At 41.4% G+C, this 24,870-nt stretch overlaps 3 protein-coding genes across 4 annotated transcripts; all 3 read right to left on the reverse strand.

Annotated features, from left to right (window-relative positions):
* Window positions 1-74: 74 nt before the first annotated feature.
* LOC110748860 (uncharacterized) lies at window positions 75-12,997 on the reverse strand. Its single transcript, XM_088244047.1, is given in 20 exon segments — window positions 75-272; window positions 274-787; window positions 1,091-1,240; window positions 1,425-1,504; window positions 1,604-1,705; window positions 1,810-1,938; window positions 2,095-2,256; window positions 2,441-2,554; window positions 2,718-2,780; window positions 7,111-7,119; window positions 8,256-8,387; window positions 8,706-8,762; window positions 8,871-8,964; window positions 9,068-9,204; window positions 9,792-10,196; window positions 10,277-10,486; window positions 10,856-10,947; window positions 11,051-11,308; window positions 11,464-11,983; window positions 12,449-12,997. Coding segments are annotated over 20 exon segments (3,795 nt in total). The 5' UTR covers window positions 12,953-12,997; the 3' UTR covers window positions 75-209.
* A 1,292-nt stretch (window positions 12,998-14,289) lies between these two features.
* Window positions 14,290-20,100, reverse strand: LOC110748887 (trafficking protein particle complex subunit-like protein). The gene is made up of 7 exons (XM_021948856.2): window positions 19,526-20,100; window positions 19,177-19,430; window positions 19,001-19,081; window positions 18,524-18,865; window positions 18,045-18,205; window positions 17,115-17,953; window positions 14,290-16,590 (listed from the first exon to the last, which is right to left on the reverse strand). Exons 1-7 carry the CDS (start codon window positions 19,938-19,940, stop codon window positions 15,110-15,112), a joined length of 3,573 nt encoding a protein of 1,190 aa, XP_021804548.1. The 5' UTR covers window positions 19,941-20,100; the 3' UTR covers window positions 14,290-15,109.
* Window positions 20,101-20,845: 745 nt separating this feature from the next.
* Window positions 20,846-24,356, reverse strand: LOC110748905 (uncharacterized). Of its 2 annotated transcripts, XM_021948879.2 has the most exons (8): window positions 24,172-24,356; window positions 23,488-24,003; window positions 23,233-23,359; window positions 22,971-23,106; window positions 22,348-22,384; window positions 21,987-22,224; window positions 21,582-21,767; window positions 20,846-21,281 (listed from the first exon to the last, which is right to left on the reverse strand). In XM_021948879.2, exons 2-7 carry the CDS (start codon window positions 23,743-23,745, stop codon window positions 21,676-21,678), a joined length of 888 nt encoding a protein of 295 aa, XP_021804571.1. In that variant the 5' UTR covers window positions 23,746-24,003; window positions 24,172-24,356; the 3' UTR covers window positions 20,846-21,281; window positions 21,582-21,675. The 2 variants fall into 2 exon arrangements, with proteins under 2 accessions (XP_021804571.1, XP_088100547.1); XM_088244421.1 differs by having other exon boundaries at window positions 21,557-21,767; window positions 23,488-24,356.
* Between the last annotated feature and the right edge of the window lie 514 nt (window positions 24,357-24,870).

The raw sequence follows: 24,870 nt of genomic DNA on the forward strand, positions 1-24,870 counted from the left end.
CCGTGTTGGACAAAATTGTTTCTTGAAGCCTTTTGTGGTTTCCGAAATCTTTTCCCATAAAAGGTTCCTTAAGCTTAGGGTTTAGGAACAATATGAATTAATAAATCAAGGAAATTACTGTAATTTATATGAGAAGCCAAAAAAAAAAACCCCTTCAACTCAAATTTCCCATAAATGTGTCGTTCCAAGTAGTCCCATAAAAGGGTCGTTCACCTAGTTTTCTTCTTGCTACCTCCTTTCTTCTGAATCCTACTTTTATTCTTAAACCTTGAAGCCTTTAGTGGAGAGAATAGTTAAAACACTCTTCCCTTCAAGCTTCTTTGACATCTTCACCACACTTGATATCCCTTTTCTTGCAGTTGCCCTATGCTCCGGCCTACGGCTCATCATTTTTCGATCAAGTGGCCAATATGCATACGGTTCAAGCTTGTCCTTCCTCTTCAAATCCCCACGAGCCTTCTTGCTTGCGTACTCTTTGCCGGTGGCAGCCCACCCGGACTCTGATGTCTTCCTCCGCTTGTGTGTTTTCTTTGAGTCTACGGACAAGTAACTACCACCAGCTTCACTTCTTGCATCTGAATGAGGTTTGGATGGCTTTTTCTTGTACGATTCTGCTTCGTCACAAATTATTAGGCGCCCATCATCATCTATCTCTGGCTCATCATCCGACTCCATTTTTCGCTTTAAATTCTCGGATGATAAAAGCGCTGACCTTGTTCTTTGCCGATCAAGCAAGTCAAGTGGCTCATCTTCTAGTTGATCAAGCAAGTTCTTATTTGTTCTTCTTCTGTATTACGGATAAACAATTGTGTTAATTTACCTCAGGCATAGGATGATGTACAACTTGCAAGAAATGGCAAACAAAACCACCAACTGAACCGCAGGCTAGATGATCAACTGGATAAATTTGCTTTAAATGGATCGTGTTTATTTATCAAATCATTGTTTTAACATTTCTAGACCATCAGATATTATCCAGGAGCACCTGTTACCCAAACTTCTAGCTACTAATATTATCATGGAAGATGCATATATAGTATAGTAAGCTCTAAGCATTCCCAACCAAAAATGAAAATGAAATACAACCTACCGTAATGAAGATGTTTTGGATTTGAGCTGCAAGGAAGCCTTGGGACGTTTGCCCGAGACTATTTTGGCATCCATATAATCTGTATCATTATCCTCAGTTTCTTCATCATCAAAATGAGAAAATATTTTTGTATGGTTCCACCTGCTTAACCTGAAAGGAAGATAGAAAATAATAGAAAGTTACAAAACATAGCCAAGGAGAGGCTGAATTGAAGCTTATATCATATAAAGCTTCATGGGCAACATACACGTGTGTACAATAAGACATAAAAATGTACAAATGTATGTGTTGTGCTCGAGGATTTATTAGTTTTAAAACTGTGGAAGACAGAGACCTGGATGTAATTGCTTTGGAAACTTGAGATCTAGCTTCCTCAGATTTAGAACCTAGTTTCCACTCTTTCCGTTCCTTGATCTGTGTTCAATAAACAAATGAAAAATGAAGATCAGAAAGGATAAAAAAAGAGTGACTACCCTGGAAATTTTCATTCTACCAAGACGTGTGTCAACAGACCTTCCGTATGTTGGTAAGCAGTTTCATATGTTTTTCAGGCATCACAGCCTTAACAGCATCAAGCCCACATTTCCTGACTAGCATTTCTAGAAGAAACTTAACCTGAGATCAATTCAGGTTTGACCAGCAAGTGATAAGAATTTGGGCAAGTTATCAAACCAACTGAACTCAATGACGTCAAAATTTAGTTGCAAGAAGGAAACAACCTTGGCTTTGAAGTGGGTTTTAGTAGCATCTTGCAACTTCAGCAAGCTTTCCACCATGCTTTCCAAGTGCAATTGCAACCTCTCGGTTTGTGATTTGGCCACTAATACCTTCCAGAAACCTAAAGTAGCCTGCAGTAACGAAAAGCCCAACGAAGAATAAAAAATAAATGAAAATATTTATATAAGATCAATTGAAATAACAAATCACACAACGATTTATTAAGCAGTTAACTCAAAATAATTAAATAACTCCAAAATGCTGATCTAAAAGAGAGGGGAACATACTTTAATTATTTCTTTGTTCTTTCTCTGGAGGAGGAGAGATGTGGATGGAAGCAAATTGCTAGCGGTTGAAACAACATCAGAAAACTCATAAGCCAACCGAGCTGAGCCCTTCATTGCAGCACTGATCATATGAGGAGTTTCACGAGCTATGCCCCCAGCTACCTGTGACCATAAGATCAGCTCAGACTTGCTGCATATTTATATATGAATTTCTACTCTGGTCCACAGAAGAGCAATGCAATTAAAGATGATTGAATCAGTAATAATCAAAAGGAGGAAGGGGGCAAAAGAGGTATCAGTAAATTTGATCTGTAATAACTGAGCAGTCTGAAACAATATTCAGTACCATGTGAAAAAATTTCAACAGGTCTTCTCTCTTCCCGCCTTTCTCTTCATCACCATAAGCATGCCCAATTTGGACAAGGATATCATAAGCTCTATTTCTTGTCTTATTGTGAGCCTGCATTGAAAGAAAAAAAATTCATTAACAATTCATATCAATCATAAAGTTTAGAAGCCGCAGCATGCAAGATCTTTTACCTCTTTCAATGCAAGAATTTTATCCGTCAAGAATATTAAAAATACATATTAAACCAGATATTCCAGCTGTTGAACCACTTTACCTCTGTAAGTGCAAGAATTATTTCTGCCAGGAAACTGAGGATGACATGCCGCCTCTGTTGATGCTCAAAATGGTTGGGCCAAGATTGAGTCCAACTTAGTGATGAGGTGTGATGAATGATGGGTGAAGGTTTGGACCTTCAGCATGTATGTGAGGACTTGGCCAATTTATGAGTATACAAAAGACAAGATATATGTGGTTCACCCTTAATGAATGGGCTACGTCCACAGAGAAGATGTTCTCATTATGATATTGTTTACATTTGTACAAGGGGATTAGACCCAAAGATAACTGGAAGAAGGCCTAGGGCCTAAGGTACAAAGTTAGGAGTCTGGAGCCCAGGTGTCAAGTCCCCGGGTCTGGAGACCCAGGACTCGGAGGCCAGACTAATAGGAGAGTCCTGAAGAGGGAACCCAGCTCAGTTTCGGATCCTCTCTTAAGTGGAGAGTGGTATGCTTTTATAGGTGAGAGGGAGCCTTCACTTCTTGTTGTTTTCCGATGTGGGACTCCTCTTGCTTTGCTTAGAGTTCCTTCTAGTCTTCTAGTTGCTTGGTCAGTTATGGTGTCAACAGTAGTCCCCCAAGTTCGCGAGTAAGAAGATACTTCTTGCTTGGGGATTTGTAATTTTAAGTGCACTGGCCGAGCAACACCGTAGTTTGTCTTCCAAGTTGTATAGTGCACTATCCCCAGTCCCCCAAGTCCCCGGGTAAGAAGGACTTTGGAGGGAGAGAAGTTGCAACAAAAACTGAAGTGGTTTGCAAGTCTCAAAAAATAAAAATAAAAATTTCTCTTTTTTTTTTTTTTTTTTTTTTTTGTGGCTAGGTCAGCCAAGTAGGCACCTCCCCCCAATTTCCTTCTGCATGCTGCCTACCGTTCGGCAGGTGCAAATTTTTTTTTTTTTTTTTTTTTTTTTTTTGTGGCTAAGTCAGCCAAGTAGGCACCTCCCCCCAATTTCCTTCTGCATGCTGCCTACCGTTCGGCAGGTGCAAAATTTTTTTTTTTTTTTTTTTTTTTTTTTTTTTTTTTTTTTTTGTGGCTAAGTCAGCCAAGTAGGCACCTCCCCCCAATTTCCTTCTGCATGCTGCCTACCGTTCGGCAGGTGCAAATTTTTTTTTTTTTTTTTTTTTTTTTTTTTTTTTTTTTTTTTTGTGGCTAAGTCAGCCAAGCAGGCACCTCCCCCCAATTTCCTTCTGCATGCTGCCTACCGTTCGGCAGGTGCAAATTTTTTTTTTTTTTTTTTTTTTTTTTTTTTTGTGGCTAGGTCAGCCAAGTAGCTAGCCAAGTGGGCATTTTCACTTCCCAAATTCCTTCTGCATGTTGCCTACCGTTCGGCAGGTGCAATTTTTTTTTTTTTTTTTTTTTTTTTTTTTGTTGGTGGCTGGGTCAGCCATTTGCTTCGGTAAGGGAGCAAAGCTTGAGGGTTTAGCTTCCTTGCCGAACGGTAGGGAGCGTGGAGAGAAAAATAGAGTCCCACACGGGCTTGGCTTTTGAGGCTTCGGCATGGAATTGGGGCCAACATCAAGAGCTGGCCTCTTAATGTTTCAACAGGAGAGCCGGGCATTTTAGGAAGAGCCGGGTCATGTGGGTTTAGCCTGGGCATTTAGCAAGGGCTGGGCCGCAAGGGTTTTGGCAAGGAGTCTAGTTATAGTTTGGGCTGGCATGAGTGTCCAGAGGCTGGGAGTTTTGGAATTTGGAAGGAGGCTAGGCTTCGCAAGGAGCTAAGCTGCAGATTTGGCTAGGCCTGAGTGTTGGGCTAGGCGGGGGACCAAGGTGCCGATCAGTAAGGGCCATCTATGGCTTTTATTGAGCCTGTTTTGCTCAAGATAGGGCTAGGCAAGGGCTAGGCCTAAGTACTCAGCTTGGCCTTAGGAGTTTGTTTTGGAGCTGAGCCTTCGGAAGGGGGCTAGGTCCCTTGGATACTGACATAATTTTGGAGTTGGGATGGCGAAGGCGATACAAAGCTTTGCATGTTGCAAGGTAATGTTCCTAGGCTCGGGGTGCCGAATGTGGGCTTAGGCATGGGGGGTGCTGAAGGCATGTTGCAAGAGATGGGTTTAGGCACGGGGGTGCCGAAGGCAAAGGGGATGCTAAAGGCACAAGGGTGCCGAAGGCAGAGTGGTTTGCCAAACGCACAAGCTCGCATGTCACAAGGCATTGTGCCTAGGCACGGGGGTGCCGAAGGTGAGCTTAGGCATGGGGGCGCCGAAGGTGAGCTTAGGCACGGGGGTGCCAAAGGTGGGCTTAGGCACGGGGGTGCCAAAGGTGGGCTTAGGCACGGGGGTGCCAAAGGTGGGCTTAGGCAAAGGGGTGCCGAAGGTGAAGCTAGGCACGAGGGTGCCGAAGGCAAATGAGATGCCAAAGGTGACACAAAGCTTGCATGTGGCAAGGCAATGTGCCTAGGCACGGGGGTGCCGAAGGTGAGCTTAGGCATGGGGGCGCCGAGGGTGAGCTTAGGCACAGGGGTGCCAAAGGTGGGCTTAGGCAAAGGGGTGCCGAAGGTGAGCTTAGGCAAAGGGATGCCAAAGCTTGGATGTTGCAAAGCATGGAGGTGCCAAAGGTGGGCCTAGGCACGGGGGTGCCGAAGGCGAAACAAGCTTGCATGTGGCAAGGGGAAGAGCTAGGCACGAGGATGCCGAAGGCACAAGACTTGCATGTCGCAATATAAAATGCCGAAGGGCATGGGGTGCCAAAGGTGCCAAGCTTGCATGTCGCAAGAGGAAGTGGCTAGGCACGAGGGTGCCGAAGGCATGAGACTTGCTTGTCGCAATATAAAATGCCGGAGGGCATGGGGTGCCGAAGGTGCCAAGCTTGCATGTCGCAAGAGGAAGTGGCTAGGCACGAGGGTGCCGAAGGCATAAGACTTGCTTGTCGCAATAATGCCGGAGGGCATGGGGTGCCGAAGGTGCTAAGCTTGCATGTCGCAAGAGGAAGTAGCTGGGCATGAGGATGCCGAAGGCATAAGACTTGCATGTCGCAATAATGCCAGAGGGCATGGGGTGCCGAAGGTGCCAAGCTTGCATGTCGCAAGAGGAAGTAGCTGGGCATGAGGATGCCGAAGGCATAAGACTTGCATGTCGCAATAATGCCAGAGGGCATGGGGTGCCGAAGGTGCCAAGCTTGCATGTCGCAAGGCGATGTGGCTTGGGCACGAGGGTGCCGAAGGGAAGGAATGCATATGTACAATTTTTATTATTATTTAAAGAATTTGGGTACCTTGTGGACATTTGAGCTTGTGGCATGTCCTTGGAGCTGGGCCTTCAAAGCTTCGGCAAGGGCTTGTCCTTCGGCGAGAAGAATGAGGGGCTTGATCTCGCAAGTTTCCAAGTTCTTGGTTGGTGGGCCTCATGAGCTGGGCTTTGGCGAAGGCCTGGGGTTTGTGCTCTGTGGAGCTGGGCTTCAGCGGGGGCTGGGGGCTTCCAGATTTGGCGAGGGTGTCTTGGGGAGCACCTTACGAGCTGGGTCCATGGGGGTCCGAGTGTTCGTTTAGTAGAAAGGCCAAGGTGGCGCGGAGGTGTGTTTGAAACTTCAGCAATGGAGTTCTATGCGATGTTGGGCTTGAGCAATGGCCTTGGGGCCGGGTTCCAAAGCTGGGCTTCAGCAAGCCTCCTTGACCCAGGTGGTGGGTAGGGTTTTGAGGGTAGATTCAGATTTTTAGAAGCTGGGTCCTTCCGTTTTTGAAACGTAGCTGGAACCTTTTTGTAGCTGGGCCCTTGTGCTTTTATAGCTAGGGTCTTTATACCTTCGGTAAGGGAGTCCAAAGATTGGAGATAAGGGCCAGGGTTTGGGGAGAGGAGGTGCAAGTCCCCTATTAGCTTAAGACCTGCAGTCACCTTTTAGCTTGAGGGGCTGGGTCAGCCAAAAATTGGTAAGTCACTCCTTCACCTTCTGCATGCTCCTTGCCGTTCGGCAAGGAAGCTAGGCTCTAAAATATTTATTTATTTATTTATTTTGGTGGAAGCTCGGAGCTGGGTCCGTGGTTCAGCTCGGAGGAGGTGCCGATCGGCAAGAGATATTCGCAGGTATTTTGGTGAGGGGCTGATCTGTCTTCGGCGAGGAGTGGGTCTAGGTGCCTAGTTTTTGCATCGAGTTGGAGCTGGGTCCGTGGTGCCGTTCAGCATTTGTTCGTGGATGGGGGTTCATCCAATCTAGGACCGTCTAGGGTCTGGGTCCTTGACTGACGGCAAGGAAGTGATTGGAGCCTTTCGATCCTTCTGAAGTGTGGGCAAAGTTTTTAGCTGGTCCTTCAAGGCGTTCGCGATTTCTCTTGGCTTCAATTGGTGCCGTGAGGTTTCAAATGCTTTTGCAAGAGCTGGGGTGTCTTTGGCAAGAGCTTTTGAAAGATAGATAGATGGCTGCAAGGGTTTTTGCGAGGAGAAGACTCAAGTTCGTTCGACAAGCTCCGACTGATAGACCTTCGGAGCTAAGGCTGGGGTCTCTTGTACTGTTGTAAAGAACCTGGGTCAGCCAAGCAAGGGTATCGTGACCATTTTTCCTTCTGCACGGCTCTTGCCGTTCGGCAAGGGTATGGTGGGGTGCCGAAGGCAGCGCACGCTGAATGATGGAGCTTGTGGGACAAGCTCAAGTCCCCATATTTTTACTCTTCAAAGAAGTGTCGGTCGGTACTTTGAACTGAGATGTTGGGTTGGCCCTGCAAGCCATGCAAAGTATAGCCACACTGATTGGCTTTTTCTTAAAATATTGTCTTCTGCAATTTGTTGCCCTGGCATTCAAGGTGGCTCCAGTAAGGCCTTGCCTAACGGCAGCCTAGGTGATGTTGATTGTATGGGTGCCGAAGAGCACTGGAGAAGGGAAGAACGACAGAAGCCTTTTGTGTCAATTCCCACAGACGGCGCCAAACTGTTGATGCTCAAAATGGTTGGGCCAAGATTGAGTCCAACTTAGTGATGAGGTGTGATGAATGATGGGTGAAGGTTTGGACCTTCAGCATGTATGTGAGGACTTGGCCAATTTATGAGTATACAAAAGACAAGATATATGTGGTTCACCCTTAATGAATGGGCTACGTCCACAGAGAAGATGTTCTCATTATGATATTGTTTACATTTGTACAAGGGGATTAGACCCAAAGATAACTGGAAGAAGGCCTAGGGCCTAAGGTACAAAGTTAGGAGTCTGGAGCCCAGGTGTCAAGTCCCCGGGTCTGGAGACCCAGGACTCGGAGGCCAGACTAATAGGAGAGTCCTGAAGAGGGAACCCAGCTCAGTTTCGGATCCTCTCTTAAGTGGAGAGTGGTATGCTTTTATAGGTGAGAGGGAGCCTTCACTTCTTGTTGTTTTCCGATGTGGGACTCCTCTTGCTTTGCTTAGAGTTCCTTCTAGTCTTCTAGTTGCTTGGTCAGTTATGGTGTCAACAGCCTCTGCTCTGCGCCACTCTACAAAAAGATTGAAGTCCTTAGGTACTGAATGGCATACGTACGAAACTTGAACCTAAACTTTATTCCCAATAATTTAAGAACTAACGCTACAAGGAATGAATCTTAGATGAATTAAAAATTGAGGTGTCGTTTATTTATGGATACCTTTGAAAGGTGGACTACTAGGAGGTACAAGCAATCAAGTCTGTGCTGTTTAGCTGAAAAATGGCAAGAAGGCAGCACTTCAATCAAGTCAAGCAATTCATCGAGCTTCGATGAAAGAAACCTATCACAGTCCTGACCATGCATTCAGCAAAGAGATCCATTAGGGAAAAAAAAAAAAAAAAAACACCCCATCAGCACATAATTTCATCTTATTGTTTCTCCTTTTTCATATTTTTGAAAACATTAGTATTCCAGAAGATTATGATTGATATCTGTGACCATCACTTCTTTAACTACGACATTAGCCGCAAAACAAACCAATTACAACCTGTAAATCATGTTTTCCCATATTTTCCACTGACAGATGATGACAATTCAGGTCACAGAATGGAAGCATTTAACAGATAATTCATAAAATTCAAAGCATATAAATCATTAACTATTGCATACCCTGAGAATGATTGAAAGAACTTTGTATGCCTTCTTTTGTATCAAACCTTCATCATCCTGAAGTCAGGAAGCCCTTAGTTAGTGCAACTTTTTCTTTTTTCAAGCATTGGAGGATCCCTTAGAAGTGAAACAAAATAGCCAGACGGAAGAGAAACCCTTTCAAACCTGTAATGCAGGCTTTATTCTACCAAATAGAAGATCAACCTCTTCAGCATTTAAACCAGGTAAAAATGAAACTGCCAAGTCAAATAGTTGTGCCCTGCAGTTAAGATGGAAGAATTAATGTAATGTCAGAAATTCCACAAAGAGAGAAGTAATAATTAAATTATAAAAATCAAGAACTTAACAAAAGAATGGTATACCGCTTGCAATTAGAATCTCTAGAATCTTTTGCTTTCGTAACCTCTTTAATGATTTCTAAAAGCTGTGTCCTTTTTTGTTTGAAACACTTTGACACGGTTTCTTCATCTGATATTGAAACAAACTCGCCAATTGTGGACTGTAAACGGTGCAAACATAATTATTCTCAACTTCACAGAAATTGGAGCCACATTAACAAGTTCCTTTTTTAAAGTACAAACACACAAACACACACACACACACACACATATATATATATATATATATCAAAGATAATGGTCTATTTTTAAGTATTACAAATAAAAAATGGGACCCACTATTGAAAAAGACAAGAATGTTAGGGGAAGCAGAGGAAAGAAGAGTAGAAAAGGGTGATACTGTAAAAAAGAGATTGGAGCTTATAGAGAGTCTGTCACCACCACATTTTGTTCCTGTGTCTTTGTTGCTCAATTATGTTGAAGTTCTTTAAAATATCCATTACCAGGTACCTAGTACATTGGATAAAGAGATAACTCTCCTCCACCTCTTTTTCTCGCATAAAAGATTGCGTCAGGAATACTCATTACTTTTTGGTTTTAACAAGGATATGCATGGTTCATAGGGGAGCTGTAACTCCAGTAGCAAACTCACAAATTCATGGCTATTTTAAAATCAATTCCAATTTGCAAGTATTTTACAGGACAAACACTATAAGACAGGGCATATAACATCAATCTGCGTGAGTACCTGCAAACAGCCTGCATCATCTTTTGTGGTATTCGAAAAGACATCTGATAAAACATCCAGTAACTTGCAAGCAGATGACTTGAGCACGCTTAGGTTATCTGCTGTAACCTGAGGGGTATAATTAGCCAAGGCTCTATGTCTGGCACTACCTACTTCACTATCAGCCAGAACATTCACTTCTTCCACGGTTTTCTTATTTTGTTGAACAAGAATCTGCAAGCTCGAGCATATTATTCCACGAATCTCAGGTTCATTTTCAAGGGCACCGCACAGGGCTTGCTCTAGATCATTGAAACTTTCAGCAGTATCGGAAGCATAGTTGCAAAATGAAGGTAACAATGACCACAAAGCATGTACAAGTGCATCTGTACTTCTTGATGAAAAAGTACGTCCTTGTGACTCAAGCTGCCAAATACAAGACGTAACTAAAAAAATTCTATTTGAAATAATCAACAATCATTCCATCAGTATGAACTGTTCAATACCTTTCTAGATTTCTCCTTTATCGTTCTAGCCATACCCAAAATTGACTCTGTAAAGAAGCTCAAACGTGCACCAATAGTATACTGCTTCAGTATCGGAAAGAGCCACACATTCACCTGACTTAAGTTTTCAGCCTCCAAATTAAGAGGTATAAGACCCAAAAAGGTTTCAGGTCCCATTGCAACAAGAGCCGATCCAAGGCATTCATGCAGCTATAATATTAATAAAGTCATTATATCAGTAATTGCTGCACTAATTGAGAGTAAACATAGACACATCACACAAGAAGCTTCCAAATAATCTTAAAAAATAAATAAATAAATAAATAAATAAACCAAAAAACTAGTAAATATTAAGGGAGAACCTAGTTATGATATCAAACCTATAGCTATAGAGACTTGGATCTGAGTTTTGCATATGTTATGAGTTTGCAATATTTGACCACAAATCCACGATCAAAGCAATGCAACAGAAATATGGCTCTCCTCATATAGAGATAGCCATGGTGCAAATATAGAGATCTATAAGATAATGACAAGTAACAGTATTCATCTCTTAAAACTGGATAATATGAAAAGGACCTGTTTCCTAAAAGGGAAATCTTCATCAGGTAAGTTCTCCATATCTGCCAAGCTTTTGAGCGCACCCCTCATGAAATAAGAAGAGTATACACCTGTATGATAACAGCTGTTACAACTCTTAAATGAAATGGAGGTAGTAAGTGCATCGTAAGTGACAAACAAGAGGAAAACAGTCAGATTCAGCAAAAGCAATACCTAATTTATCGAACATTGCTGAAACAATATGAAATGCAAGGTCCCAGACACCATTGTAATCATAACGAAGTAAGCTTTCAATAGAAGCACACACTTCAATTATAGTTCGCCCTGACTTCCTTGTATCCATATTTGCATTCATTACAATCTGGTCAACTCCCTGTTTGATCAAACTTTCATCAATGCAAACATGAATGAGACTCTTAAATGTGTCCCTCCCTGCGTGTATGGCCTCTTCATGCTTAGACGCCAATACATCTGTCATACTCAAAGAAAAACACCACTGTACTTTTTGAGTCTTGCTTTCTAGAATGGAGCAGATATAAACAGGAACTTGGAGGAGGATTTTGTAATGTATAGGAAGGTGACATGTATGCAACTAAATCCAATGAAGGAGAGAGAACATTACAAACCTCTGAGTGCATTGAATACGGTGGGGAGTTTAACTACGCATATTTGCCTATTGAGGGAATAAACTTTAGCCATTCCAGTACCAAGCAAGCGAGCTGTAAATGTCATCCCATCGGCAGATGTCTCATTTGTGGAGACAGAAAGAGCTAATGAGCATAACAGATCGAGCAACACTTCAGGTGAAACGTCTGTAGTTGGATTGAGACAAAGTATATTCAAACTATCTGTTATGCGCTTCGTAACAAGTGGTTGGTGCAGTTCCAAGAGAGTTTTGTAGTACTTGAGGATGGCAGTTTTGTAGTTGATTGACATAAGAAAAAGACAGTCTTTCAAAGCATCTAAAACATACAAGACCTCCTGAGCTCCCTTGGGTCCTTCACCCGCATCTGCATTTGACCCACCAGCAAGCAGAAGAAACCTTTCAAATAAGTTAGTAACCCCTTCACTTGCAGGGGCGAGCAGCGGTGTTCCTTGAAAACTTTGCAGTACATCACGAAGACACAAATGTGATTGTCTTCTCACCTGTTTTAGAGTGCAATTGGCATACAAATCTAGTAAATTATCAAGTATACACCTAAAAATCGTTACGACCATTAGCACAGTCATCCCAGCACAATTTCAATAAATTTCCAGCTGTTGCCACGCTTAATGATGATATGTTTGAAGCAAACAAACAAATTTGCAATGATCGTGCTGTATAATTTCAACTATATATAACTACATTTTATAGAATCTAGGATAATTTTCTTTTTAAATTTATTACATTGGAGTTTTAGCCTTCTATACATAAGTTTTTTTCGTCTCAGTAACAACTTTCAGTGGCATACATAACATTTATTTTAGTATCACTTCCATACCTCCCATAACGTAGCTATGAAAGTGATACAAAGCTGAAACTCGGTAAACTTCAACGTGAAAATTACCTTAAAATCTACATCACAAATATCGATCAACATGAACGGACAAATACAAATTTGAGCAATTTACCTTAGGGCGGGAATCAGTAATGAAGCTCAATAATAAGCCGTACAATGAAGATACATCAGACCAGTTGACACGGCCTCTGATGATGAGCAGATGCGATATACATGTCAACCCTGAGACAGCCACACCTACCGTCAAAGAAGACGACTGCAGAACACGGACCAAGAGCTCCGATAGGAACTCGGACTTGTTCATGAGAATTGCGGCCGAGACTTTTTGAAAGACAATGGAGAGAATTGTGAGGAGAGCGTCGATCACGTGAGCGGAAGGCTCCGGCTGGGAGGAGAGGCCGTCAAGAGAAGAGCACGTGAAGCCCAAGTAGGCGACCGGGGTCGAAGGGAGATTCTTGTCTTTGAGCTCCTGAGACATAGCGCTTATGGCTGCGCAGAGGTGGTGGTGGTCGTCGCGAGTGGAGTTGCTGAAGCGCGCGAGGATTGAGATGCAGATGTCGTTGTCGTCTTCGCTTAGGGGGAGAGTGTAGGCGTCGTCCATTTCGATGTCTTCCATGTTGGGGAGTTGCAGAAAAACCCTAGCTTCAACGAACTCAGGAGGTATAGCTAGGGTTTATGGAGAAGCGTCGAGAGTGAAAAGAGTGACAGTTAAGTTGAGGATTCGTTAGTTATGTTTGTGAATTCGGCTGGCCGGGCCCACTTAGAATTGGCGGGTTGCATATCCCGAGTCCGTTGCGCGGGGGAATTCTATTTTGTATTGGTTTAGGCCTTTGGACTAAGCTGGCTCTTGGCTTATGTGGTAAGAGTCATTCAATAGCAAGAAGGGCTTATATATGACTCCCTTAAGTGAGGTTCTCTCTTTTAACTGTTGGATCAGGCTAATCAATCTGATCCAACAGCTAACTAATTTGATTTAACAGTTAAGAGATAAGGGCCATATGTAATGCCCTCACTCTACAATTCTTGTATGTGAGTGGTGTGGTATGGACATCCAATCTAGAATGTTTGGGTTTTAACCCATCCAATTTAGAATGCTAGTCAACGGGGTTTAACTAGTGGAAAGAATCACGGTCTCAAGTTCGAATCCTAATGATACATTGACAGTTTATGTATGAGAAAACTTCATTCCCTCGATATTCGTTTGTTTCAACAACCAAAAAAAATTCATAAATGCTTTTTCTCTGGTTGTTGGATGCATTAAAGTGGGAAAATTGAAATCATTCCATTTACTAACCTTCCAAATTTCGATGAACTGTTCATATCACACTTGTTTTGGATAGCGTGTGATGCAGAGGCAAAAGATTAAACTCTCTTAGTTGTAAGAACAAAATGTTCGAAGATGTTTTGAATGCTTTGCTAACAGCTACATTATTTTTTTCCTTTTTCCCTCTTTACAAAGCTATATCCGTCCAAAGTTCATTTACAAGCCAAGGATTCAACCTAGCAACGACGATGATGAACAAAGAAGATTTCAGTGATGAAGCTTTTACGGCCGAAAATGAGGAGAATGTAATGTATTATGAGATTTTGCAAAGCTAGGAGGAAGAGCATTTTGGTATTGAGGATGAATTTGAGTATGCATCCAGAGTGTTGGTAAATTAAATTGAGTTCCCTCTCATATCCTTTAGTCTTTTTCTTTACAGAAGATGCAAGCAACAAATCTAAATTAGCAGATTTCTATAATTTAATTCATTCAGAGTTGGAACGTAGATTGTGTATTCTTTAATTTCTGTCATTTGAATAATGGAAATGGGCTTAGGAGAGGATCCTTGTCCTAAAAGATTATACATAATAAGTACCCCTCCATCAGGTACGAATTCATTGTGATTTAAATACGGACAATGGAGTAAGAGAACATTTATTTTTGACAACATTAAAATTTTCACTCTGGTCTTCCCAAAATGACTTTAAACAAATAATAATCATCATATCAAATTATCCTACAAAGTACAACTTGAATTTTTCTACCGAAAAAAGACCCCTATTCTGATAGTATGTTACCAAAAACATTGCACCTTCACAAGAAATTCATAGTTACCGGATTCGTGTAAGAACCTCTATTCTGGAAACTCTACGGAAAATACAATATTCGACACCAACATTGCATTAATGCCCACCACGTTTAGTTTTCTAACCTCACCCTGCCGCGGCCACCACAGAAGCTGCTATAGCCATCACTGAAAGTAGTACCACCAATACAATCTGACCGCAATCTCTGCGTTATGCATACACTATATAGTATCTATCATCACAACAAATTTTCACAAGGTAGTCCAAGTCAAGTCTCACACCACTTGTAACAAAAAGGGGTTACCAGTGCTTCGATAAAGTAGTATCAATTTTCTCGGTTATCTGTTTAACCAGTTACACATTCTTCAAATCCAGACTTAGGAGGACTACCACGCCCATAAGTTTTTTTTCATAATATTTCACCCCATCGTCATCATGCTTTTGCCTTATTAGGAGATGCAAGAGCTGGGGTCAACCCATCTCCTATTGATAAACCACATTTCCAAGAGATGCAAGACCATATACTGCCTAACTGTTGCAAGGCCAATGATCCCGAGCTTGATATTCATCATTACATCTCCCATGTCGTTGCTCGGTAGTAGTCAAATACAGGGTGCACCTATCCAACAACATGCATCTAGCAAGCCTGTCATAACATCCACTTTGCATCGTCTTCACAAAATTTATTCAACAGAGGCAGGAGTCATTCAGCCACCAACGATTCCAACCTATCATCTCCCACAGCAACCACCTTGAAATGAGGCTTAGAGGGAAACACAAAAATAGTAGACGAAGCAACTGACGGCTGAAACCCAGTTGAATATCTAACTGAGGTTAACGTAAATCTCGGTAGCTGTTGTGCACCTGAGGCAAGTGGCACAAGCTTGTATCTGATGATGTGCTCAGACTTTGGAAGAATAAAAATGGCATCATTGTGAGACCCAGCTAATACAAAACTTTGTGCATCTGCCAATGAAATTTTGGCTTCCTGAAGCAATTCTGTCTGGTTCTGAATTCTAACAAAATATGTGAAAGGATCTCCAAGGATTGCATAAGGGGGGCACTCCAAACTCACCACCAGAGGTGATAACTCTAGATTAACATCAGGAAGTCTGTGTGTAGTTAAAACTGAAGCTTTAGAACCAGATTGCACTTCAGACCCAGAATCCCTTCTCCATGTAAGACACACATTACCTAACTTAAGCTTTGAAGAATTCATCTCAGAAGTGACAGTGTAAACCTTCTTGAACTCTTCTCCTGGAACGAGAAGGGCAGGGTCCAAAAGGTCCTTACCTCCAAGTTGCACAGAACTTGACCTTTCCGTGCCATCATTACCATCTACTTCAAGGGATAACGATAGCAACTGAAGTGGCACATCAGAACAGTTCTTAGCACTAACAACAAGTACACTTGTTTCGTTTGATGGCATTGATGCTGACTGATCTTTATCAGGAACTGGCCTTATCCTAGAAAGCAATAATGGGTACCGCCGGAATGGAAGCATAAAACGGTGACTAATTATGATTGCATTCTTTCCTTCAATCTGCAAGCTCTTGTGGACATTAACCTTTTGTGCGTTTGATTCATTAGTCTCTGGAGAATAACCCAATGATACATAGAGCATAACTGGTTTGGGTCTGTGCCACTTGATTTCCAATTTACAAGACCATGAATCTCCACTTTTGAGAAAAGGAACAGAAACCAAACCGAAAGACTGTTGAATTTTCTTAATTTCATCTGTGTTTAGTTGAGATTCATCTTCTCCGTCTGGTCCAGAAATACCAAGAAGTTCAACATGATGACTATCCATGGACAGTTCCGTGTCCCTTGGACTAAACAAACCACCTCCCCTTACATCCACCAGATTGATCTTCAACTCACCAGAGTTAACATCATGGCCCTTGGACGTGACAGTAACAGGGACTATGAAGCTCTCTCCAATCAGTGCAGGGCCAGATGAACCTAAATTAAGGTCCACTTCTGGGTCTGGCTCTTCAACCTGAGTAGCCTTCTGACCAGAGAATGCCAGAGCAGGGTCCTTGGTTGGATAGGTAACCACACGGTCTTCAAATTTCCAAAGAGGCAAGTCATCCATTGAAGCAGGACTTTCAGCTCTGCAACAGATTGTGAAGTGGGGTCCTATTTTTGCAATAACAGATATGCATTCGAGCTTTCCACTTTTATCTGTATAGTCAAAGAATTGTGTTACAATCAGAGAACAAAGCAAGGGGGCATGATAGATCTAACAATACTATCAAAGATACTAAGCTGAATTCCTGGTACACAGAGGAGGCATGCACGTAAGTAATTTAATTATCAAGCATAATGCAATGGCTCAAAACTTGGCTATTAAGACAATTGAGCAATAAGTTGTCCAAGCTGGCCAAAGTCATATAATAACTACTATCAGTGGATCAGAAAAATATGTTCCATAAACCGAAACTAACTTTTTATAATGTTCTCTTGGCAAAGGGAAAAAGAAGAAACAGAGCCAACATGCACACCTAACTCATACACCTTCTAAGTTGATTCGTGAAGCAGTTTATTCTAACAACTGATAATTTCACAAGATGAGGCATATCAAAATTTACACTCAGATATCCTAACATTTCAATAATACATCAGGTAATATCTGCTGCATGCATATCAAAATGAAACCTAATGTATAATCAAACATTGTAGAGTGCAGAACATAAGCTTTATCTTACCAGATTTGATGTTATATGTCAATCGCAGCCATTTATTTGTAGAAAGTGCCAAAGAAGGAGCAGTCTCTATTCGGCGACCTGGTTGACCGTCAATCATGGCAGCTACATGAGGCCTTTGGCCATTCATGATGATGAAGTTACAATCAGACTGATTGAACTGGACTTCTAACTGATCAATCTCGAAATTCAGAGGTAATTGTGACAGAAGTGACAACGTAACCAGTGTGGATGAGCCAGGCTTGATTATTTGTTCATGAAAAGCAACTGAAGCAAGAAGTACCAATCTAAGAGGACTGACGAGATCAATTTCCAGGTGAAGTGGATTCCCGTCACATACTTTCAGATCATTGCCGTTTTCAATTGATGCCAACCTCAGTTCTCCACTAACAAGCCCAAAAACTTCTTTGTTTATTGTTTCTCTTTGTAGGATAGTCGCAGGTCCAGCTGGACCAGATTCTTCAAATCTGAAAGACTGGATACTAGCATCAGCTGATATAGGGAGCGCAGCCATTTCAAAGGAGTACTCTATAAAATCCTTAACTCTACTCTGTTTCCTTGAACATTCACGCAGGTAACCCAATACCTCCCACAACAAAGTGACCCAACCCTCTTGTCTGTATAGACTTGCAATATCATCAAAAGACTGTTTTGCATTGCTAAAATCGCCTAAAGCATAATATTCCCTGGCCATCTGGAACCCACAAAATGAGCCCATTCTCCTGACTTTGAGATTATTGTATGATTCACATGATTTTTTTAGTAAAGCAATAATTTCAAAGGAATCTTGGAACCTTTTCCCTTCAGAAATAGCATAGCGCATATACTCTTCATCATTAAGACTGCAAGTCGAATAGAACTTAGCAAGCTTTAGTAGGAGAATTCATGAAAATCAAGAAGAAAAAATCACGGTACTGATTAACAGAGACTTACGGTTGCATGACAAATGCATCCCCTTGCTCAATTAATCGAGCAAACTGACCCAAATAGGATGAAGGTACCACAGATTCAGCACTATAATCGATCTCGCCTTCTGACATCGAAACCGCAAATTCCAAAGAAGATCTCTTCTCCTTCAAGTAGTGAGCAGCTAACTGGTTCAAGATTAAAATATTTTGAATCAAAAAAGTGGAAACTGAAATTTTGATTATTAATTAGAGCTAATCAAACTTTTAATCAATCATTCAAACAAGAATTTAAAAATAAAACTATACTACGGGTTGATTAGACAATCCAATTTGGAAGAAATTGGAGGAATCCTGACTAAGCAGCAGCTTCTTTGAGTAGAAAACAATTGAAACAGTTGCACGGGGGTAACAAAACTATTATGAAGGTTATGGAAGTTTACGGGGATACATCATGCCAATCTTTGATTTGGAAGTAATATTAGGATGCTAGAGAGGTAAGCTCGCCTGATAGTAATGCGCTGGCTGAAATTCCCACTCAGTCAAAGGTCTGTCAGCAGTGCCCATAGGTAGAGGTGAAATGCTTTGAATTGCTGCTGAACTTGTCTCCAGCAACTCGGCAAACACCAAGAACTGTCTACTCATCCACTCCCAGTGAAGGAATATAGCTTCGGGTGCTCCTACCAGCTTTCTGTATGAAGCATTGTGCTGGCGGAACCACGCAACTGCTTCTATAATCTTTCCACCATGCAACAATAAGGTTGAGATTTTGAAATGCAATTGCTCCGCAACAGTTTTTATCTCAACCAAGCGTTGAATCGACACCCGATTTGATGTCCCAGCAATCAACTGCAATAAAATGAAAACACAAATATGACAACACTGAACACTTAGGAATTCCAGACTATTGGTATTGTACTATTGGGTTTGGAAGCTACTAGCCATCTCAAAACAAATTTTTGAAGAAAATAAGAAAAAGGGTACCTCACGTAGGGTGTGATAAGCATCCTCATAAAACCTTAAAGCTTCAACCCAGTCTCTTCTGAACTCAGCATACACAGCAACCTAAAAAAATTAATGAAATTGATAAATATATAGCATGAGAAACACTAAAACACTAGAAATGTTGGAAGATGATAGAGATTCTGGTAGTGATTTACTTTGAAGGAATAGCGGCTGTTGAGTTCAGGAGGATTAGAAGACTTCCTCTCAATACGAGCTTTGATCCTTCTTCCTTCATCTCTATAATACTTGCTGGCCAGCTCTACAAACACGCTTCCCAATCTGTACAGAGACTCTTTAAGCTGAGAACCATTGCCGTCCCCATCTGGGTTTTGGTAAAACGTGAGAAGGTACTTGGCATCCACATCCGCACGCTTCCGCACAGCAACCATTTGATCTTCGGAGATTTCATCTGCACCAACTCAAACGCAATACAATTCAAAATCCAATCTTTTCAAAAACCCAATGCAATTTACGTTACAGAATTTGAGCTACGGAGTCACCGACCGTTGGGATTGGAGCAGACGACGACGACGACCAGCTTGATGTTTCTGCCGCGTAGGAGGGCTTTGAGATTATCGAGGTCGGAGCAGAGTTGAAGCCACTGGGCGGGGTCTCCAGAAACCCGATCGGAGGAGAAGAGGGCGGCGACGACGGAGGGGACTTTGGTGCGGTGCTTGAGGAGCCATTCTCGCTTTAATATTCCGGCGGGTGGAGGAGCGGCCGAATCGGAGGTGGGAGTGATGGTGGGCTTGGGGGTCAAGAGGAGGGAGGCCTTGGAGAGATCAGGCAAGGCCAGGGTGTTGATCGGTGGGTCGAGAGAGTGGAGGTAGGTGGAGATGGAGGTGTGGAGTTCGGAGCAGCCCACCACTGATACTAGGCTCACCGGTGGACTTCTCATTTCTTCTGGATATTCCTCCATTGTCTTCGATTTTTTCTTCCTCTCCTTTTTCGTCGTTGTCTTCTTCTCCTTCCTCTTGTTCTTCACAGATTCAAATCTGTGAAATAGAATAACCAGAACATCTGCTTGGGCTGCAGCACATGAGCTAGATTATTGGGCTTATTAGATCAAGCTTTTAGTTTTGGGCTTCTACTCATCACACCCAAGAACTTGATGTGCATACTTCTAACTTTCTTCGCACAAAATTCTATAGTGAGGGTGTAACCCTTTATGTACCTTCATTCATATTAGTTGTTCAAACGAATTATTAGATTAATATAAAAGAGTGGTGATTTCCCCACTCCAATTTTATCCACTTATACTCCATTTTATAATTAAAAAAGAAGTGTAAGTGGATAAAAAGGGAGTGGGAAAATCATTACCCATATAAAAGTCTACATCTATTGTCCATATATGACATCCCGACTACAGAACGACTCCTTTCTTCGCCACACCACAACTGCGGGGATACTTTTTTCTGACCATAAATAATGTATATTTCATATTATAAGAAATTCGACGCGAATTATCTTTATAATAAAATAGTATTGCAGGCACAAAGTCACTCTTGCTAATCGTAAATAAATAAAGTTCAAGATGACCCAAATATAACGAAATGAAATGTTGTCGCATCAATTTGAATATAAAAATAAAAAAGTTGCAAATAAATTGCTGCTCTTAGAATTATTGTTTTAAAATTGCACACATCATCTCAGATTTCTTTTTCTTTTTTTTTCCTTTGGTCCGTGGTTAAGCATTGTAAGAAACTTCCTCTTGTTTCCTTTTTGTGTAAACAAGCAAAATGACAAGTTACACAACAAAATGGAAGAAGAAGAAGCTGAGGCTTCAGAATCAGCCAGCCCTAAATGAAAATGAAGAAACCCAAATTGAATAGACAAATTCAAATTTCAGCAATGACTTTGTGCTAAATACAATGTGAGGCAGCAGTGCACCAATGCACAGCGCACCAGGGGATCGACTGTGAACCCATATGTTGGGTCCACAAAACGAATCGTATTGATTCTTATACATACATACAGAGAGAGAGAGAGAGAGAGAGAGAGAGAGAGAGAGAGGAGGTTATTTACAAATTTACAATCTTATTACATGCGCTTGCCAGAAAACCATATCCAGCAAACACATCGACCCACAATAATATTATGCCAAGTGGCTTTCAGCCACGTGGCACAACAACAGCATATTTTACAGACAGGTGAAAAAGCAAACCCATGCTCTTCCACACCCTCACAACTCAAGGGGTTCAGAACGACTCAACATCTAACAGCTGACTTTGCAGCATCTCTGATTACCTTCATGAATGACCTGCAATGATTAAACTTATCATATTCAGAAGATTCATAAACCCAGAAAAAGATATTTAAAGGAAGAAAAAAAAACACTGCTTCAGATGTGACTAAAAATCCACAAAGTTGGGAACTTTATGATTTTGATAAGAAATAATGGAGCTTAAAAAGGACTTTCAGTCAAAAATTGATGTTGGTTAAATTGCAAATTTGTGATGCTACATTTAATCTGTTTGAAAGAGCTAAGCTACAATTCTATTCTACAGCTATGGATGTTAGCTAGTAAAATCTTACTTTATAAGGGAAAGACAGGTGTCACCTCTAGAAAGCAAAGATATTAACTTTGCAAGGCTAGAATTAGAGCCTGCTACTTAGGTAGCAGTAGCTTCTCTTAGTCCTTTCTGATTTACCCCTCAACCGGCAGTTTGATCGGAACCACTGGTGAATTGAGGAGAATTAGTAGGAAGTATAAGTTGCGCCTGTCCTGGAGCTGGTGCAGCTAAGCCTGATAAAACCCAGCAAACCAGAATCACTCCATTTATACAAGAATTATGCAATATGAGTTTTCCATAATAAAGTTTAAGAAACTTCAAGAGGAGATGTATCAAATTGGGAGAACTTCGTGTATGGTACTTTTATATGCAGAACCGATAAAAGCTTTTAATCAAATTCAATGAAGATGTGTTTTGATTCTTATAAATGGGAAGAAGGGTTTTGGTGTTGCCTGTAGGATATGGTGTTTGAATTGTGGGGATGGAAGCTGGGGATGCTCCACTGACATTGGAGCCGCCAAATTGCATTATATGATGGCCTGGAACTCCATAGCTTTGAACCGCTGCATAGCCATGAGTGCCAGAGAGAGAATGACCCAATTGTCCGTATGGATATGCGCCAGGGTTTACTGTGCCCGGTACCCCATATATCTGAAGGTATTGCTGATTCATGTAAGGACTGTAGGCACCCTGGAGAAAGTTGATGAACACAAAACGGTAGCAGGCTTAATTAGCTTTCAAACAATCAAAGATTTATTTTTAAACTATTTTATTTAAAGCAGAAGCTTTGTAATCACATATTAAAGTATTGACCTGTGGGTAGACATACTCAGGTCCATATGCTGTGTACCTGCAATGCATAAATTAAATTAAAGAATCTCTTTAGATCACATAGATACATGGAGTTTTAACAATGTACAAAACCCAAGCTTCCTGGCAAGCATTTTGAAGATGGTCGTCAGTTACGTGGCCAGGGAAAAAAAAAAGGGGGTGGTCATTGTGCAAAAAGATGCAAAGCAGAGAAAACAAAATAAGATTCTTATTGAACTGGACCTATCGGACAGATTAATGCTAGTAATCTTCTGTGTTCGTCAAGCCTATCCCAGCATTCAACACACAATAAATGATTAACGCACTATGCTATAAAATTTCCCATAAAGAAAGGAGTTAATGTCCTCTCTGAAGATGACCTTAAATAGCTAAAGTTTCAGTCCTTAGATACTCAAAAATGATTACCACTAGCTCACATATCCAAAATGGAGTGCTGAGGAAATTGTTGTTGATGAAACAATACCCAATCAGACAGTTGCATTTGTTTGGAAAATGGAATGTTGCAGTTTGAAGTCAAGACAAGCAGAGCCAAATTGCATAAACACCCAACTGGTCTCAACAGTTGTACTTGAGCTGAAAATTGAAGTCTATAATTTAGAACTCACCCATAGGAAGGGTATACAAATCCAGGCTGGTAACCATGAGGAAGAGGGTGGTGGTAAGCAGGGTTTGGGCTCCCAATGTAAGCAGCTCTAGGTGTCTGCACACGACCAAGGATTGGAGCTGCTGATCTCAGTTGCCCTGTAATCAAATCCATCAAAACAACAATTTTGAAAGCAACTCAAGCATTACAAAAGCAGTAGCTAAGTACCCAACAGAAGAAAAATCAGGCAAAAAAAAGGCAATGACAAATGAAGATATAGATACCATGAAATGGGAAAGAAGGTCGAGGCCGACCCAGAGAAGCAAGATTACAGTTAGCTCTGCGGCCATCAATCACAGGGTTGGGGTCCGCACAAGCCCTTCTTGCAGAATCAGGATCACGAAATGTGACCTAAACCCTCCAAACAAAAACAGACCAAGAACCAAAGAAGGCTAATTAGTAAATTGAAATTGAAACTTCATCAAATACTTGGTATTTCATTTGGGGGAAGCGAGGGGGAGAGAGAGATGGGTACTGACAAAGCCATAGCCTTTGGATCGAGCGGTGTTCTTATCGGTGATCACGACGGCCTCGAGGATGTCGCCGAACTGCTCAAAGTGACGTCGTAGAGTGTCGCTTTGGGTTTCCCAGGCCAGCCCACCCACAAACACCTTCGTCAACGTCGTGTCCCCGAATGGGGAATTGAACAGCTGAGCCCCTCCTTGCTGCTGCTGTTGCTGTTGCTGTTGCTGATGAAGATGGTGGTGGTGGTGTTGTTGTTGTTGTTGGTAAGCCATAAACACACAAACATAAGAAAATATAACCCAAAGAGACAGAAAGAAGAATTTGAGAGAGCAGAGCACGAAGATCAGGGAGGACGACGACGACTGTAACAAGGAGATTTCAGAGTCACGTGACAGAGACGTGGACCCAGAAGACGCGGAGTTCCATGTTCTTCTTCTACTGCCCCCCCTTGCTTTAGAAACCCCCTACCCTAGTGGCCTAGTGATTGCTGGTACGCTTTAGCTAGATTTAGCCTGTAGAAGAAGACGACCCTATACAAAAACAAAGTATAAAAAACAGAAACAGAGCTTTTGAGCTTGGGATCATATATACAAATGGAGGTGAGGGGATGGATGAAAGTCCAAATCAAAAACTGAAACGAACCCAATTCAATCCAACAACTGAAGAGCAAGAGCAAAAGCAAAGGGAAGAGAATTTACACAATAACTAATGAGAATTTGGGATTTTAGAAGGGTATATAGCTGCAGTGATTTGCCGGAAATATAACTGACACCAAGGGATTTTCGCTAATCATTCAGTTCCTCAGGCCCTGAGCTTAGTTGTTTTTTAATTTTCTTTTCTTTTCTTTTTTCGGAATCTTCCCGACATTTTCATCACTCACTATTATTATTCTCATTTATAGTATTTTATTTATTTATTTAGAAGAAAAACAAAATTTAAGTGCTCACCCAATAACATGACTCACCAATGTCTCGCTCTCTCTTGAGTTGGGTAAATATTTGTCACTGTAAAAATAAATAGGGTCAGTTAAAGCTCAAGCCAGAATCCAGATAGTGGGGTCCAATTGTAACCATGGGTTTATTTTAAATTTTTATATATATGGTCTCTAAAATTAAAAAAATAAAAAAAATAAAAACCTCTGTTATTGGAGTTTTAAAACTTCAGGTGAATAATAATATGTTTTGATATTAATTCATTAGGGTTTTATTGTTGTATAAACTGTAGTGGATAAAGATGAGCATGTGTAAGCTACGTGGGAAATTAGGCTCACTTTCTATTGTGAAAGGGACCCTCACAAAAACAAAAACCCAAAAAAAAAAAAAAAAAAAAGGTGATGGAGGCTACTGTGTGTGTGTGTGTGCAGTTTTGTTTAACTGTTGTTTATGGTTTTAAAACAT

The sequence above is a fragment of the Prunus avium genome, chromosome 7, assembly GCF_965620075.1.
Source record: "Prunus avium chromosome 7, drPruAviu1.hap1.1, whole genome shotgun sequence".
Taxonomy (NCBI): Eukaryota; Viridiplantae; Streptophyta; class Magnoliopsida; order Rosales; family Rosaceae; genus Prunus; species Prunus avium.

What these genes read in the sequence shown, in the direction of transcription:
- LOC110748887 (XM_021948856.2), bottom strand. Translation starts at nt 19,940, where the DNA reads ATGGAGGAATATCCAGAAGAAATGAGAAGTCCACCGGTGAGCCTAGTA. An exon ending in CTTATCACACCCTACGTGAG is followed by an intron (nt 18,866 to 19,000) that starts GTACCCTTTTTC and finishes ATTTTATTGCAG; the next exon opens with TTGATTGCTGGGACATCAAA. An exon ending in AGCCAGCGCATTACTATCAG is followed by an intron (nt 18,206 to 18,523) that starts GCGAGCTTACCT and finishes ATCTTGAACCAG; the next exon opens with TTAGCTGCTCACTACTTGAA.
- LOC110748905 (XM_021948879.2), bottom strand. Translation starts at nt 23,745, where the DNA reads ATGGCTTACCAACAACAACAACAACACCACCACCACCATCTTCATCAG. An exon ending in CTGAGTATGTCTACCCACAG is followed by an intron (nt 22,225 to 22,347) that starts GTCAATACTTTA and finishes AACTTTCTCCAG; the next exon opens with GGTGCCTACAGTCCTTACAT. An exon ending in TCAAACACCATATCCTACAG is followed by an intron (nt 21,768 to 21,986) that starts GCAACACCAAAA and finishes GGGTTTTATCAG; the next exon opens with GCTTAGCTGCACCAGCTCCA.